We start from the raw sequence: 14,726 nt of genomic DNA, 5'->3' as shown, positions 1-14,726 counted from the left end.
TCGTCACAGTTTCTGTGTCCAAATGCTCTGTTAGATGCCAAAAGAGAACAACAAATGGTGTTCATATTAAGGTTAAAGGTTTATTAAGGCTTCCAAGTGATGTTTAACAGATCAAGGAATACTAATATCTTGCAAAATAACTAGTAAAACATTATCAAAAACAATAAAAATGTGTAACTGTTAGTTATTAAAATTCCTACTTTTAAAAATGTTGAAAAAACATAATCTCTTCACTAACTTGCGTTTGCCAAATATTTGAAAAATAAAATTTACAAGAGGGCTAATCATTTTGTCCTCAGCTCTATATATAGCAGAAAGGCTAAATGTTCACACAGCACTTTATTGAACAGCATAATTTTGTAAAAGATTCACTTAAATAGCTAATATGACTAAATAGTTTTAATAAACTAAGTTTTATAAACTCATTTTTATAGAGGAGCATGTGATATGATTGATCGCGGCTGGCGTCACAACAACAGTCATTGCTAATCCAATCAGATGAATTCTAGACTGCAATAAATAACAAGGTTTCTGCAGGTTTGAACAAGTTAAATTTGAGACTTTTTAAAACATTTTGAGACCATTATGAATGAAATTTTAGACTCATAAAGGGCTAAAGACTAAAGAATTTTTCAAATGGCCTAGATGGAAAAACTTATTATTTGCTGTATCAAAAAAAATATTATAATTGAATAATACAATAATAAATCAATAATAAAAAGCTTAAATATTTTAGATATTTCTTAGCAAAACATTTTAAATATTGTGTAAAAACATGCTAAGCTCTACTTCCATACAGTTTTTTTCCAAAATAAACTTTCTTTAAAATAAAAAATAATAAACACATGTTTTCAACGTTTTAAGACTATAATAATCTAAATCTATGCACACAAACTGTCCAGGTCGGTATCCTCAGCAGTGAATACATAGAGTGCTTTTAAACAAATGTTATTGTGAGGAATATAATTAAGCCATTATGATAAAAATTACTTTAAATAAAAGTTTAAAGTTTTATTTAGATGGATTGTTGGTGATTGCTTGGGTTTTGGCCAGATTGGGTAGTAAAACATAAACAAAGGGAAATTAAGAAAAAAAGACCTACAACACTTCAGTAGATTCATTTCAGTAGATTAAAGACTTTTTAAGGCCTAAAATTAGATTTTGGCATTCAAGACATTTTAAGACTTTTAAGACTCCCTGGAAACCCTAGAATAAGCCCATTCATCCTACCTTTCTTATCTTCATTTTTGAAGAAGCCCCCCATCCTTCCCATTTCCCCCTTTCCTCCTGTACCAGGGGGAGCTTACAAGAACTTGTTCATTTGTTTTGTACAAGGACAATGGTTATACATGATAATTATGCCTGATATCCCAATAAATCATCAGGCTTGCTCCAACACTTTTGTTTTTTTTATGTTTATTTATTTATTTATTTATTGGCGTATTTTTATTTATTTATTTTTAATTTAAGCTAGAGTCGATAAATATCACTAAATATTTAAAATGCTTAACAATATTTATTTCTTTTCCTTTAAAATATCTGGGAAAAGCTAATAAACTTTCTTGATCAGAAATATGAAACATTCCAACAGAATTACTCAATTAAGGGTAGGACAAGACAAGAGTAACATAACCCTAATCTGAAACTTTGTTCAGTCAGTGTAGCTGTGAGCTTGATAGCAGCTTGTTCTTTGGCTTTTGCATGAGTATTGACAACAGTATGATCTGCATACATTTGAACCTGAACCTCAGGACAAACTATAGGCAAATTATTAATCTATAGTCCAAACAAAAGTGGTCCAAGAATTGACCCCTGTGGAACTTCTGTATTACAATCGAGAAATGGTGAGCATGCATCATTGTTTCTACATAGTTTTCTCGAATTCAAATTTGACTCCATACTAATCTATTAGAAAAGACCCCTTGATAATTTAGATGAATGAACATTATGATTAATGGTATCAAAAGCCTTTTTTTTAATCAAGGAGGTTTCTCGGTTCACATGAGCGGAGGCTTGGAAACAATATTTCATACATCAGACCTTAACAAGCGGAGAGAGAAGTGTGTAGTGGAGAAAATGAGTGTGTATGTGACATTAGCCCTGCGACCAGTGGATGACTGCAGTGGTTCACACAATGTGTGATTTCCAGCTCTCTGCAGCATGCTTTCACTCTCATTTCCATGGTGACAATGAGGACCTCTACTGACGCAGAGCTAAAATTATACCAGCGTCGCTTTTTTACGGCCTGCAGTTTTGAGCTTGCAGACACAGCTCTGTGAAGTTGCACATGCATTGCTCGAAATTGAGCATAATCATACAGGATGTAGTTGAAGTGCATTTCTCAGAGCTTAACTTCAACACCTTTCATCTTTCTGTGATGTGATGGAAGTGCACTTACCCATTGTGAGGTTTTGCTGTGCACAGTCACCAGTGATGTGTGGAAGCACAGTCAAATGAGTTCATCTCGGTTCATCAGGCAGACCATTCTCTCCACTGCTGATCACAGACTTGCTCCACTACTAAATAATAAAATAACTCAAGATGTTTGCTTGACAATTAACATGAGATCACAAATTTTAAAAAAGTTATTAGTTTTAAGCAATGTTTTTTTTTTTATTTGGAAGTTTTTATTATGGAAACATTGGGCCATGACAGTAATGTTGTACACATACACTCACCGGCCACTTTATTAGGCACATCTGTCCAGCTACTTTCTAATCAGCCAATCACATGGCAACAACTCAATGCATTTAGGCAGGTAGATGTAGTCAAGATGATCTGATGCAGTTCAAACTGAGCATCATGAGGGGAAGAAAGGTGATTTAAGTGACTTTGAACGTGGCATGGTTATTTGTGCCAGACAGGCTGGTCTGAGTATTTTAGAAACTGCTGGGATTTTCATGCACAACCATCTCTAGGATTTACAGAGAATGATCCAAAAAAGAGAAAATATCCAGTGAGCGGCAGTTCTGTGGGCGCAAATGTCTTGTTGATGCCAGAGCTCAGGTGAGAATGGCCAGACTGGTTTGAGCTGATAGAAAGGCGACAGTAACTCCAATAACCACTCGTTACAATTGACATATGTATCTTAACAGTATATAGTATATAATGTTTTAAAGGTTCTAAAAGGGGTTTTCCACCAGTTCCGTAAACCCATTGACTTAAAAGCAACAAGTAAATCCATTATAGCCTGGATTGGTTAAGTTGACTTAATTTTAAAATTATTCACATAATTTATTTACTTAATATTTTTAAGGCTATGGGTTTATTCACTTTTTAAAGTAAAGCAAACTAATTGATTTTTACTGTGTGTAATAAATCTTTCAAAGTTGTAAGTAAACCTTGTGTTTTAAAAAAATACAGTTAATTTGTTAAATATTCATGCAGTTTTGGAGTAAAAATGTTTTTATGGACTTTTTAAAATGTTATTTACACTAAATGCTGCTCACTGAAAAGGCAGCCTTATAATTTATTGTATAAATAATCAATACTGTGAACTATTTATATTATAATTCTAAAACAATTTCTCTTTAATTAATTAATTTATTTTTTTAAGTTTGTTTCAGAAATTCAGTAGCTTGCTGAATAACATCACTGATCTCTCATGTGGAAATCTGGTCAAACTTCATTTTAATTCTCATTATTAAAACCCATTAACTATGAATTATGCCTCAATAAACTCAAAATTTGCTGCTTATTGACATTTATTACGGTAATAGTTGGGTTTATTTATTGGATAGGATTAGGATGTAGAACAACATCATGCAGATATGTACTAATAAACAGCTAATATCTTAATAATATTTAACATTTATAAGTAAAAGACTTCGTTATGGATGTGACATTGCCAATTATGTGACTTTGATAAATCAAATATAACTGTTATATATATATGTATATAACATTTTTGAGTAGTTTTAAAGAACTGTAAAATACTTGCTTACACACAAAATGTAAAGGGTTTCGCTATTTTGGTGAAAACTCTAAATAAAGTTATCCTAAATAATTTCTTCTGTTCAGACTGTTGAGGTTACAGTTTCTTAAGTAAAACACTGGAGAGCTGAATTAGAGTGGAAATAGAAATTGTAATTCTAACAAAAAGCAAAACTGACTTTTTTATGTTTAGTACTGCAAAGCTATGAAAATATCCACATGGTCATCCACATCCCATTTTTATTCATATTTTTTTTTATTATTCCTACTATTTTATTTAATCACCATTGGTCTTTTAAGGAGATTAACAGCCTAGATATCTATTCCCAAGTGATAAATTATTCTGTTTCTCAATTAAGTGCTAAGCATAATGCGGTCAGCGATGGTCACCCGATCCCATATTTACCCCTCATAGGTGTCTTGGGATACTGTTTCCTGACAGACGTTTGAACAAGACACCATGTATGACTGGCCAAATGTAACTTGATACCGATAATGAAGTTGCATACTCTTTTGGCTGACAGCTATAAGTCACTCGTACCTTGACCAGGCCTGAGGGGCTGATGGTGTTGGCGTGTGTCTCCTTAAAAAAGCCTTTGATTACACACACCTAAACGCAGTGTGTGTGTTTTCATGAAGTGACTGTGGAGGAAATAACTCCTCTTTGTGCTTTCCAGCTGGGCAATTTGAAACCATACAGCTGGTCAATTGCAGAGCCTATGGAGAACGCCACACGGGCCAAGTGTAACTGATATAGCACAGATCTTTAGTCTCAGGTTCTTCTTTAATGAATTTTGCTAGGCTGTTATCTTTGTTTTAAATGTAGCCACTGTTGTTTATAAACCTGTTTATTTTAATTGTGGTCTACTCATAAGTAAAATGTTTTACACATTAATTCCACTATTTCTAATGAAAATGCTTCATTCCCTGACATTCTTTGCAAATATGTACCATGCACTCTTAAAAATAAATTAATTTACTGTAAAATTAATTACATTTTAGGTAAGTTTTCTTTATTTTTTATTCATTCATTCATTCATTTTTATTCAGCTTAGTCCTTTTATTCATCAGGGGTCGCCACAGCAGAATGAACTGCCAACTTATCCAGCATATGTTTTACGCAGCGGATGCCCTTCCAGCCGCAACCCAACACTGGGAAACACCTATACACTTGCATTCACACACATACACTACGGCCAATTTAGCTTATTCAATTCACCTATAGCGCATGTCTTTGGACTGTGGGGGAAACCGGAGTGCCCGGAGGAAACCCACACCAACACGGGGAGAACATGCAAACTCCAAAATGCCAGCTGACCCAGCCGGGGCTTGAACCAGCAACCTTCTTGCTGTGAAGCGATCGTGCTACCCACTGCGCCACCGTGCTGCGCTTTTTTTATTTAGTTAATTATTTAGTATTATTATTATTTACATTTTTCTACCTATACACATTAATAAACATTAAACACCATTAATCAATTTTAATCACATCCATTTTTATCTATATTAATACATAATTTATATTTGTATTTTCTGTTTGCAATATAATATATTTTTTAACAATTTGTAAATGCTATTTTACTTATTCAAATTATGTTTAATATTCTTTGTGAATTAAAAATAATACTACAAACAATACAATTGAAATATTGGATATTAAAATGAGGTTATTTAACTTAATAAAATGTACATTTAAATCTAATTTCTTCATTAAATTATTTATTAATTCAGTTTTGTCTGAATATTTTCACTGTGCCTCTCTAGCGTTAAACTCATGACCCCTAATTAAAAAAACCTGGTAGCTAAACGGTAAAAAAATCTGTAAATTGACAGTTTTCCGTATTTTGTTCATGTTTTTTTCTTTGATTATTTATTTTAATAAAAAAAAATAGCTTTTCTTTTGAATTGCATTATGGGATCTTGATCTATCCCACAAAAGCTTTTGATCTTGAAATGTTTGAAATAGTGAATTTGTTGACATTTTAAATAGTTTAAAGTGATATATTGTCTGTGTTGGTGTTGTAAATTACAGTACAAAAATCTGGTAATAAGCTACCAGTACATTTTCTGTTATTTTACAGACTTCTTTCTCTATATGTTATATAAAATCTCTAATATGTCAATAAAAGAGTTGAATTTTCAACATGAAAAGGGGACAGAGCAGAGATAAAACTCACATAATGCAATTCACAACCTTAAATAAACAGAAAACACTTGTGAATCACAAAATACGAACCTGTTAATTAACAGATATTTTTACAGTGTATATTGTAAGAGCTTAATCAGTAATAAAGCATATGTGTGTCACATACTGGAATCTATCATGCATATGCAACTGGGCAGTTCTAGGCGCACATGTCTATGTGAGCTTGTGACTGCAATTGCTGCGATTCAAAGCAATTGAGCAATATCTCTTGACACCACCAATAACACACGCACTCAGCTGCAGAGGAGGCGGGTGGAGAGAGAGAGAAAGAGAGAGAGGGAGAGAGAGAGAGGGTGTGTAGCCCGTGTGTGTGTAGCCTGTACTGTATGCGAGAGCGACTGAGCGCAGTGTTTGTGCGGACTCGAGGCGCAAATAGAGAGAGAGACACTTGGAACCGTGACAGAAAAATAAATGGGGATCCAACAGATCTGAAGACACGGAGTCCTCATCTCATCATCAGCGTCCATCCAGCCGCGCGTCTCTGCGACAGAAGCCCGTCTCCTTCAGACCTGCTGCGGTGGACCCACGATTCATTTATATGCTCCAGCATCTTGACAGAGACTGATTTTTACATGTACATATATTCATTATTAAGACATTCCTGCTGCTATTTTCATCTTTAGTCTCTGATTGTTGGTCTAATTGACTAATCGATCTCGGCTTTATTTGACAGTGGCGATGATCGTCCACACATAGGCTGCTGCTCGAGCTGAAGGACTGCAGTGGAGGACGGGTTTCCCAGGGATACGTTTGGATTTTTTTTCTTAGCGTAGTAAGGACTCCATCAGCATCACTTGTGTACGAGGACCGCTGAAAATGGCCGTGTTTTATTCTTGACACCTCAACACGGCGGAGATCAGAGTCTCTTCAGGTATTTTCTCGATCAGAGTTTCAGCATTATCCGGCTATGATGTAGACGCTCACGGCAATACGCTCATCATCAGTGTTCCTTATTGAGTATTAATTAGGATCAACCCAGGGCCTTCTTCTGATTTCTGTCATCAAAATGCCGGCTGGAATGAAGCCTCTTGAAAAATTCTTGAAGAAGCAGACCAATGCACTCACTCGGGCGGGTGGTTTTGGGGAGAAGGCCACCGGCACCGGGGCATCCAGACGGCGGGCAAGCCTGTCCCGTGTGGTGCCCTTCTTCAGGGAGACGTCTCCCGAGAGCGGCCCGGCGAGGGAAGTGTTCAGCCCGGAGACCGAAGAAGCGCCGTGCTGGCCCTCCGCCACTGCGGACATCAGGAGCCCGTCGCTGTCCAGCGATGAGCAAAGCTCGGAGGCGAGTCTGGACACGAACTGGACCCCTCTGCCCGCGGACACTCCAGAGAACCTAGCGCTGGCGCTGCTGGACAGTGTGGCGGGAAAGCGGTACGCCAACTGCACAGGTGAGACGAGTCCCACTTTACTCTGTCCTGTCATAAATGTTATCAAAGCCTTCACGCTTGTTTCAGGTTGTTACATTTGGTTCAGGTTGTTTACAATATCGTAACATTATTTCTATGTTACTATGGTGACCGTGTATGGTGCATTGCTGTGTTGTGTTGTATTGTATTGTGTGATGCTATCACATTTCCCTACTACTGTTATTTTTTGCACTTCAAATTCACTTTCACAAATATCAATTTTGTCATGGTGATTTTTTATTTTATTTTTTGCAATTACGGTTAACTAAGGAGAAGGAAAAGTTCTAGGGTCTTAGGAAAGTTTATAATTTAGCATAAAGTACCATTATGTATTCGTTACATAGTAATGATAATCATCTTTATATTGATATGAACTAATAATGTGAATTAAAACTGGTTTAAAGTGGATCCAGATGAGAAATATTTTAAGCAATGACAAATATTTAAAAAAAGAATTAATGTCAACCTGCCCCAGTGACACATTTTCTTACAAAGCCTTAAAAGAAGCATACATTTTATTATATTTCGACTTTAATGTAAAAATATTCTTAATGTTTGTGCATATGTATTTACATTGTAAGTTGCATAAGCAATGATAGTGTAAATCAGATATATTTTACAAAAATTGCATATTAAATATTGTAATTATGTTAATTACTGTAATGAGCTTCTCCATAAATTGCACATGATGTTTTAAAATTAAATTGCTGGTTATTTTATCTTGCTTTTTGTCACGCCACTATCCAACTTGAAACTGCATTTGCATGTAAAAAAATTACTTTGGAAATTTGTACAAATTTTTAGTTATTTAAACATTTTCAGAATTACGTGTCATTTAACTGTTAAAGTTTGCGAATTGCACAGATGTAACATATTTCACACATTACTCAGCTGATAATTTTTGGATGCCAGAATGCGCTTTAGTTTGTCAGGAAGGTTTTCATTAATTAAAAATAAAGTTCATAGCACTGTCATATTTTACAACATATGATAGAAAATTTATAAAAGAGCTAAATGATTAATATAGGCTTCCTGGCATTGGTTGGGACCTCCTAATTCCCTGGGGCCCTAAGTGGCTGCTTACTTCACTTATTGGTTAAGTCCACCCCTGGCCATAAGCAATTAGTTTTAGGTGATGTGTGAAGTAAAAAACATTTCAGAAAAGTCAACAAGATACACCATTTGTAACACATTTTACTTTGGAAAAGTACGAGTCAGATAACTAGAAAAACTTGAAGGGCTGGACTTTATTTTATCAGGAATTGATTAAATTGTGAAAAATAGGTGTGCCGTACCAGAATGCAACCAGACCTTAATGTTTTCATTAACACAACCAGACTGACTTCCTTGAAGTTTCTGCACTCACAACTACATTTTCGGGAAAAGCTCTTCTTTGTAAACTGAATCACAGTTAACAACTAGTTAGCACTTACGACATATTTTGCTTGAGCTATTCTGTTATTTACTTTATCTCTATGGTTACTGGTGTTATTCATTGCTTTTTGCAAGAATAATCTATTCGTACAAACAGTATTTAAAACTGTAAAGTCATTTTTTTGGTAGTGCCTTTGAACGTTAATAAGGGAAAGCAAAGTTATATTATTTTTTAAGCTATGTTTATATATATATATATATATATATATATATATATATATATATATATATATATATATATATATATATATATATATATATATATATATATATATATATATATTCATATATGAGGGAGAGCAGGAGGTTGCCACTTGTTTTTTCTTTATCTCTTTGGTGGGGCTGGCCAATATGACAAAAATCTCAATATCAAGTGATATATATATATACAATTTAGTTCTATTTCTGTAATTTCAGTAATTAATAGTTTTTATTTAATAGTCATTTATTTATATTGATGGCAATGCAGTGGCACAGTAGGTAGTGGTGTCGCCTTACAGCAAAAAGGTCGCTGGTTCGAGACCTAACTGGGTCAGTTGGCGTTTTTGTGTGGAGTTTGCATGTTCTCCCTGCGTTCGCATGGGTTTCCTCCGGGTGCTCCGGTTTCCCCCATAGTCTAAAGACAACACTAATAATGTGCTCAAGGGAAAGTAAAAGTACACATTTTTTAAAACTACTGAGTAAATTACAATTTCTGACAGAAAGTACTCAATTTCAGTAATTTGAGTATTTGTAATTTGTTACTTTACATCACTGGTGGTTTGACAGTAGACTACTATCCTAGCAAGACTAGCCGTAAACCTTGAGTTTTATTGACCACTGGTAATATTTGAAAGGTCAAATCAAAAGGTCACATGTAGTGATGTCATAAAGCAAAGTGCTTTCACATTTGTCAATAACAGCTTCTATCACTAATGAGGAACTGTCTGGGAAATATCTACAAGTAGGGTGGTGCTTGGGTTTTTCCTTCAGACAAGAGAATAAAAACATTAGATGTTTCCACGGTGCTTTCCTTTGTGTTTTCCTCAAATTGGTGTTATGGATGTTTCATGAACTGACAAGCACCTACCACCCACACCTGACACCTACATAGAGCACCGAGCACCTGTATGTAGAAAACACCACGAACAAATCAGTTCCTGTGCCAAAAGAGCGGATTGTTATTTTGATCTCAGACAAAGGAAGTTTTACAGGGAAATGACAAATTGTGATGTATTGTGATGGGAATGGCGCGTCTGTAACAAGTGCATACATGTTACGTGCGCCTGTAAGTTCCAGGACTTTTATGCTGTGAAGAATGGCTCTCCCACACATTCATTGGCAGTGATGCTTTGCAGCCTCAGTGCAGCAGTTCGCACCACACATGTGCATCAGAGTGTTTTTGTGAAGTAACCATGGAAACAGCAGGGATTTTAACAGTATGCCGGTGCATTAAGAGTCTATTATGCTTGATGTGAAATCACTGGGCAGACGGGCCGCTTGCTTTGCTTCTGTGTTATTAGGATATACTGTAAATGATGAGATGTTTTTTTTATTTAAGGTAAATGATGATGATGAATAGGCAAGTTCTGCCTTTTTTTTGCTGAGCTGTTTTCCCTGAGTGAATAATTTTTTTTAACTTAAATTCCACGTGCAATCAGAATTGAGTGTTTATTTTGCAAGCACACATTAAGTACGTTTACATGGACACCAATAATTAGATTTTAATGCGATTAAGACAATACTCTGATTAAGAGTCTACCATGTAAACAGCGATTTTTGATGAATTTAATTTGATTATGGTCATAATCAAACTAAAGAGAAATCGAATCAATAAGTAGAGTATGCCAATTTTAGTTGCATTATTAAAGTGCAGTACAGACATGTAATCACCTAATCAAACTATTACCGTCATGTAGGACTTTTCGTGGCGTTTTGCGACAGGATAGTCCACACACACACACACACCCACACACACCTCCACACACACACACACACACATGGCTGTTTGACACTTGTGCCTGCCGGGTCAGTGAAGACCACAGACACCTGCATTGTGAAATGTGGAGGTTTTTTTTCCTCCCACTCAGCATGTGGTATGAACTTCCATTAAAACAACAGTTTTCCAGCAGTTCATAGTTGCATCCAATATCTCGTTTGTCACAGGGGCATGCTTGAAATGTTCCTAAATGAAAGTGAAAGTGCCAAACTGCAGTTAAAGTCGACAAATTAAAAATGCAACGCCCGAAATCATGGAAAGGATCATGAAAGGAACATTCGAAAAGCAGCTCATGTAAACGCCTTAATCTTATTATTGTCTTAATTAGATTAAGGCAAATAATTTGATTACTGATGTCCATGTAAGGTTTGTTTAGGTAATTTCCAATCAAATTTTGATCATTTGCTTTCATGTTTAGTGGCGGTCTTTCTCTGTTCATCAGTTTAACAGGCTCCTCTTACTGTTAGTTTGTTATGAGACATTGACTACATTTACATGGACATAAGTAATATACCCTTATCTGAATAAGACAATAATATAATTAAGATGTTTACATGAGTTGCTTTTTCAAACGTTTATTTATGTGCTTTTTGCATTTTATAAAGCTACAACAAAACTAGAACGAAACATAGAAGAGAAGAAAAAAAACAATACAATACAATAACAATACATATAAAATACAATACATAAAAACGCTAAACTATGACAGAACAACAGAACACAGAAGGACAAATGCACATGAAAGCAAAATATAATTTAACTGGTCAGGTAATGCATAAATAAAAGCAATTATAAAGTAACATTGTTCTTGTATTACCAGAAAAATTCATTATCCCGATTATAGTTTTATTGTCAAATAATAGTTTGGGCACATTATTAAAAACATAATAGATTATGAATAGTGAATATCAATTACACTCAATCTTTAATTACTATGTCATTGACAGGGGTCATTGGTTATGCTTGCATTTCTTCCAATGCATTAAGGTGTTCTAATATCTGTCCCCATGTTTTATCAAATATCTGCAATTTGTCATTATTGATATATCTTAACCTCTCCAAAGCATGCATGTTTATGACATCTCTACCCCACATACCAAATTTAAGTAAGTTTTTCCACATTCTCAAAATCAGCCTTTTGGCAACCACCATACCAAATAACATGGCTTGTATTTCATATTTATTAAACATCTCTAAGTTACTAAATATCCCAAGAACATGGTGACATGGACATGGTGCAAGATTTTTTTGGGGGGCTTTAGAAAAACATTCAAATATTTTCCCAATATTCTTGTAATTTAGGACACAACCAAATCAAGTGGGTTAGGGATCCTTCTGCTGCTTTATATCATGATTTGCTTTTTGAATGTTATGATCCCGTTTTACATGTTATAGCACATAATTCGATTAACGTCTTCACGCTATCCACATTTCCTCAGGAGTTTCATGTTTTTTCAAATGTTTAATTTGTTGACTTTAACTGCAGTTTGGCACTTTCACTTTCATTCAGGAACATTTCATGCATGCCCCTGTGATAAGCGAGATATTGTATATGCGAGTATGAACTATTGGAAGAGTGTTGTTTTAATGGAATTTGATACCTCACGACGTATGAACATTTCACGATGTAGGTATCTGGAGTTCTTCACTGACTCGGTAAGTGCAGAGAATAGTGTCAAACAGCCGTGTGTATATACACTATTCTGTCTCAAAATGCGGCAAAATCCTACATGAAAATAATAGTTTGATTAAGGTGTTCACATGTCTGTACTGCACTTCAATAATGTGACTAAAATCGGCGTGTCTTATTTCGATTTCTGTTTAGTTCGATTATGACCTTCAGATTAAATTAATAAAAAATCGCGGTTTACATGGCAGACTCTTAATCAGAGTATTGTCTTAATCGTATTAAAATCAAATTTTTGATGTCCATGTAAAGATACTCAATGATATAACATTGACAGTAGGCAGTACATGAACATACTAAAATAAAAGTCTCAGCAACTTCCAGTTTACACAGAGTTTAGTCGATAATTTTGTCTTGTTTTTGAGTAGTTATCTATCTGTCTTGATAACCAATTCCAATATTTTCTATCCATTTACCCGAGAAACAAAATGGCTTCGATATTTGTTTTTTAAATGCATCAAAAATAAGTGTAATTATGCTTGAACAAGAAAAGATGTACTTTTGTGTTTGACAGAAGAAAGAAACTTGGTTTGGAACCATTTAAATGTGAGTAAATGTTCATTTTTTGATGAACTAGTTTTTATAATTGGGCTTAATGTGATTTGTAAAAAATTTATTAGTCTATTTTTCTGTAGAACAGATTGTGAACAATTTTTAACAAAACAAAAATGACCTTCCCTCGCTTCTGTGAAAGCCCGTATACTGATTCCCTTGCTTCTATGAAAGCCTGTATACTGATTTCTGTGAAAGACTCTTGATGTTTTTATTGTGAAAATCAAAAGGATGTGATGTTTACTTATGCTCTTGAGAGCTTCTCGATTGTTCAAGATATTGCAGAAATTGTTGTTCTGTACTGTAACATCAATGCATCATACAAAATCACACGATTGAATTTAACTATAATCTCGCATAGATCTACTGTACGTAGTATATGATTTAATTTATAATTTATAATCAAAATAATGATTGTAATCAAACTAATTATGATCTAACTAATCAATCATGTTCGTGTTATTTTAAACTGTGTATATATTTTTAACAAATTTTTTTGAATGTAAAAGTTTAAAATTAATTTGTTTTAATGTTTTTAGTGTGTATTGTAGCTGTAGTTTTAAAGATGTTTGCAAATGTTTTAAAGATCAATGTAGCCTATATGTAATAAATTTAGTCTGTTTCCATCCACCTTTTTTAGACATGTTTTAGTATATAACATAAAAAAAGTCTTAGAAATGCCATGATGCACATTAATTTTTACCTGATAAGAAAAAAATTCACATAAGCTATGATGGAAACACATTTACTGATTAAATTCCAGTATGCGCATCAAAAATTAATGTGATTTTATTTTAACAGATCATGTCATAGCAAAAATGGCACGATTAGACAACATTAATGGACAAACTAGCCGAGGGACCACATGGTGAAAGAATGAAAGTTGGTCATTCTAAATTCCCTTAGCGGAAGTCTGTCATCGAAGGGGTTCAGTGTTATTACCATTATTGTGAGCAGCTGCTCTCCCAAAGAGTGGTCTTGCAGCTCTAAAAGCCAGCTATGACAGCGTTCATTGTGTTTCATCTTTGACTTCTGAGGTGCAAGTAAAAGGCTCAAAGTGGCTTGTCCTACTGCAGCGAATTCCGTTTATCCTTTTGATATTTGGCACCAGTTTATCAGGAAGGCATGATTTTCTGTTTGACTCATTTGATGGAAATGGTGCTTTAATTGCAAATTGTTTTATGTAATATTGTTTTGTGCATAAATCCAACTTGTGTCTTTGGAAATGTTGTCTTAAACGGTTGAAACGAGTCATCATGAATTCTAATTTCATTCCTGAAACCATTCTGCATTGATCCGTTACATATTTGTATAATGCCAGCCATTCTGTTCATTCTGTTCTGCCTGTGAACAATGGTTACTTCGACTCTTGCCAACATCACATTGAGATGGAGCATTTATTGTTGAGACAAAATGTTTATTCCAACTCAACTTATGCACTTTCACAAGAGGCTGTTCATTTGTTAATGTTAATTTTATATATTTATTTTATCTGGGCTTGAGTTTTGCATTGAAACACACTTGCCTTGA

At 34.6% G+C, this 14,726-nt stretch overlaps 1 protein-coding gene across 1 annotated transcript in view; it reads left to right on the top strand.

The window, feature by feature from the left end:
- Positions 1–6,431: 6,431 nt before the first annotated feature.
- The window catches only part of rapgefl1 (Rap guanine nucleotide exchange factor (GEF)-like 1), a 78,251-nt gene continuing 69,956 nt past the window's right edge, over positions 6,432–14,726 (top strand). The window contains exons 1-2 of the mRNA XM_056453376.1: positions 6,432–6,713; positions 6,813–7,527. Of these exons, the coding sequence (XP_056309351.1) occupies positions 7,146–7,527 (382 nt within the window). The 5' untranslated portion in view covers positions 6,432–6,713; positions 6,813–7,145. The remainder of the gene's footprint in view (positions 6,714–6,812; positions 7,528–14,726) is intronic.

The sequence above is a fragment of the Danio aesculapii genome, chromosome 3 (assembly GCF_903798145.1).
Source record: "Danio aesculapii chromosome 3, fDanAes4.1, whole genome shotgun sequence".
Lineage (NCBI taxonomy): Eukaryota > Metazoa > Chordata > Actinopteri > Cypriniformes > Danionidae > Danio > Danio aesculapii.
The sequence above is the reverse complement of the archived record's forward strand: the minus strand, read 5'-3'. Positions and strand labels throughout refer to the sequence as shown.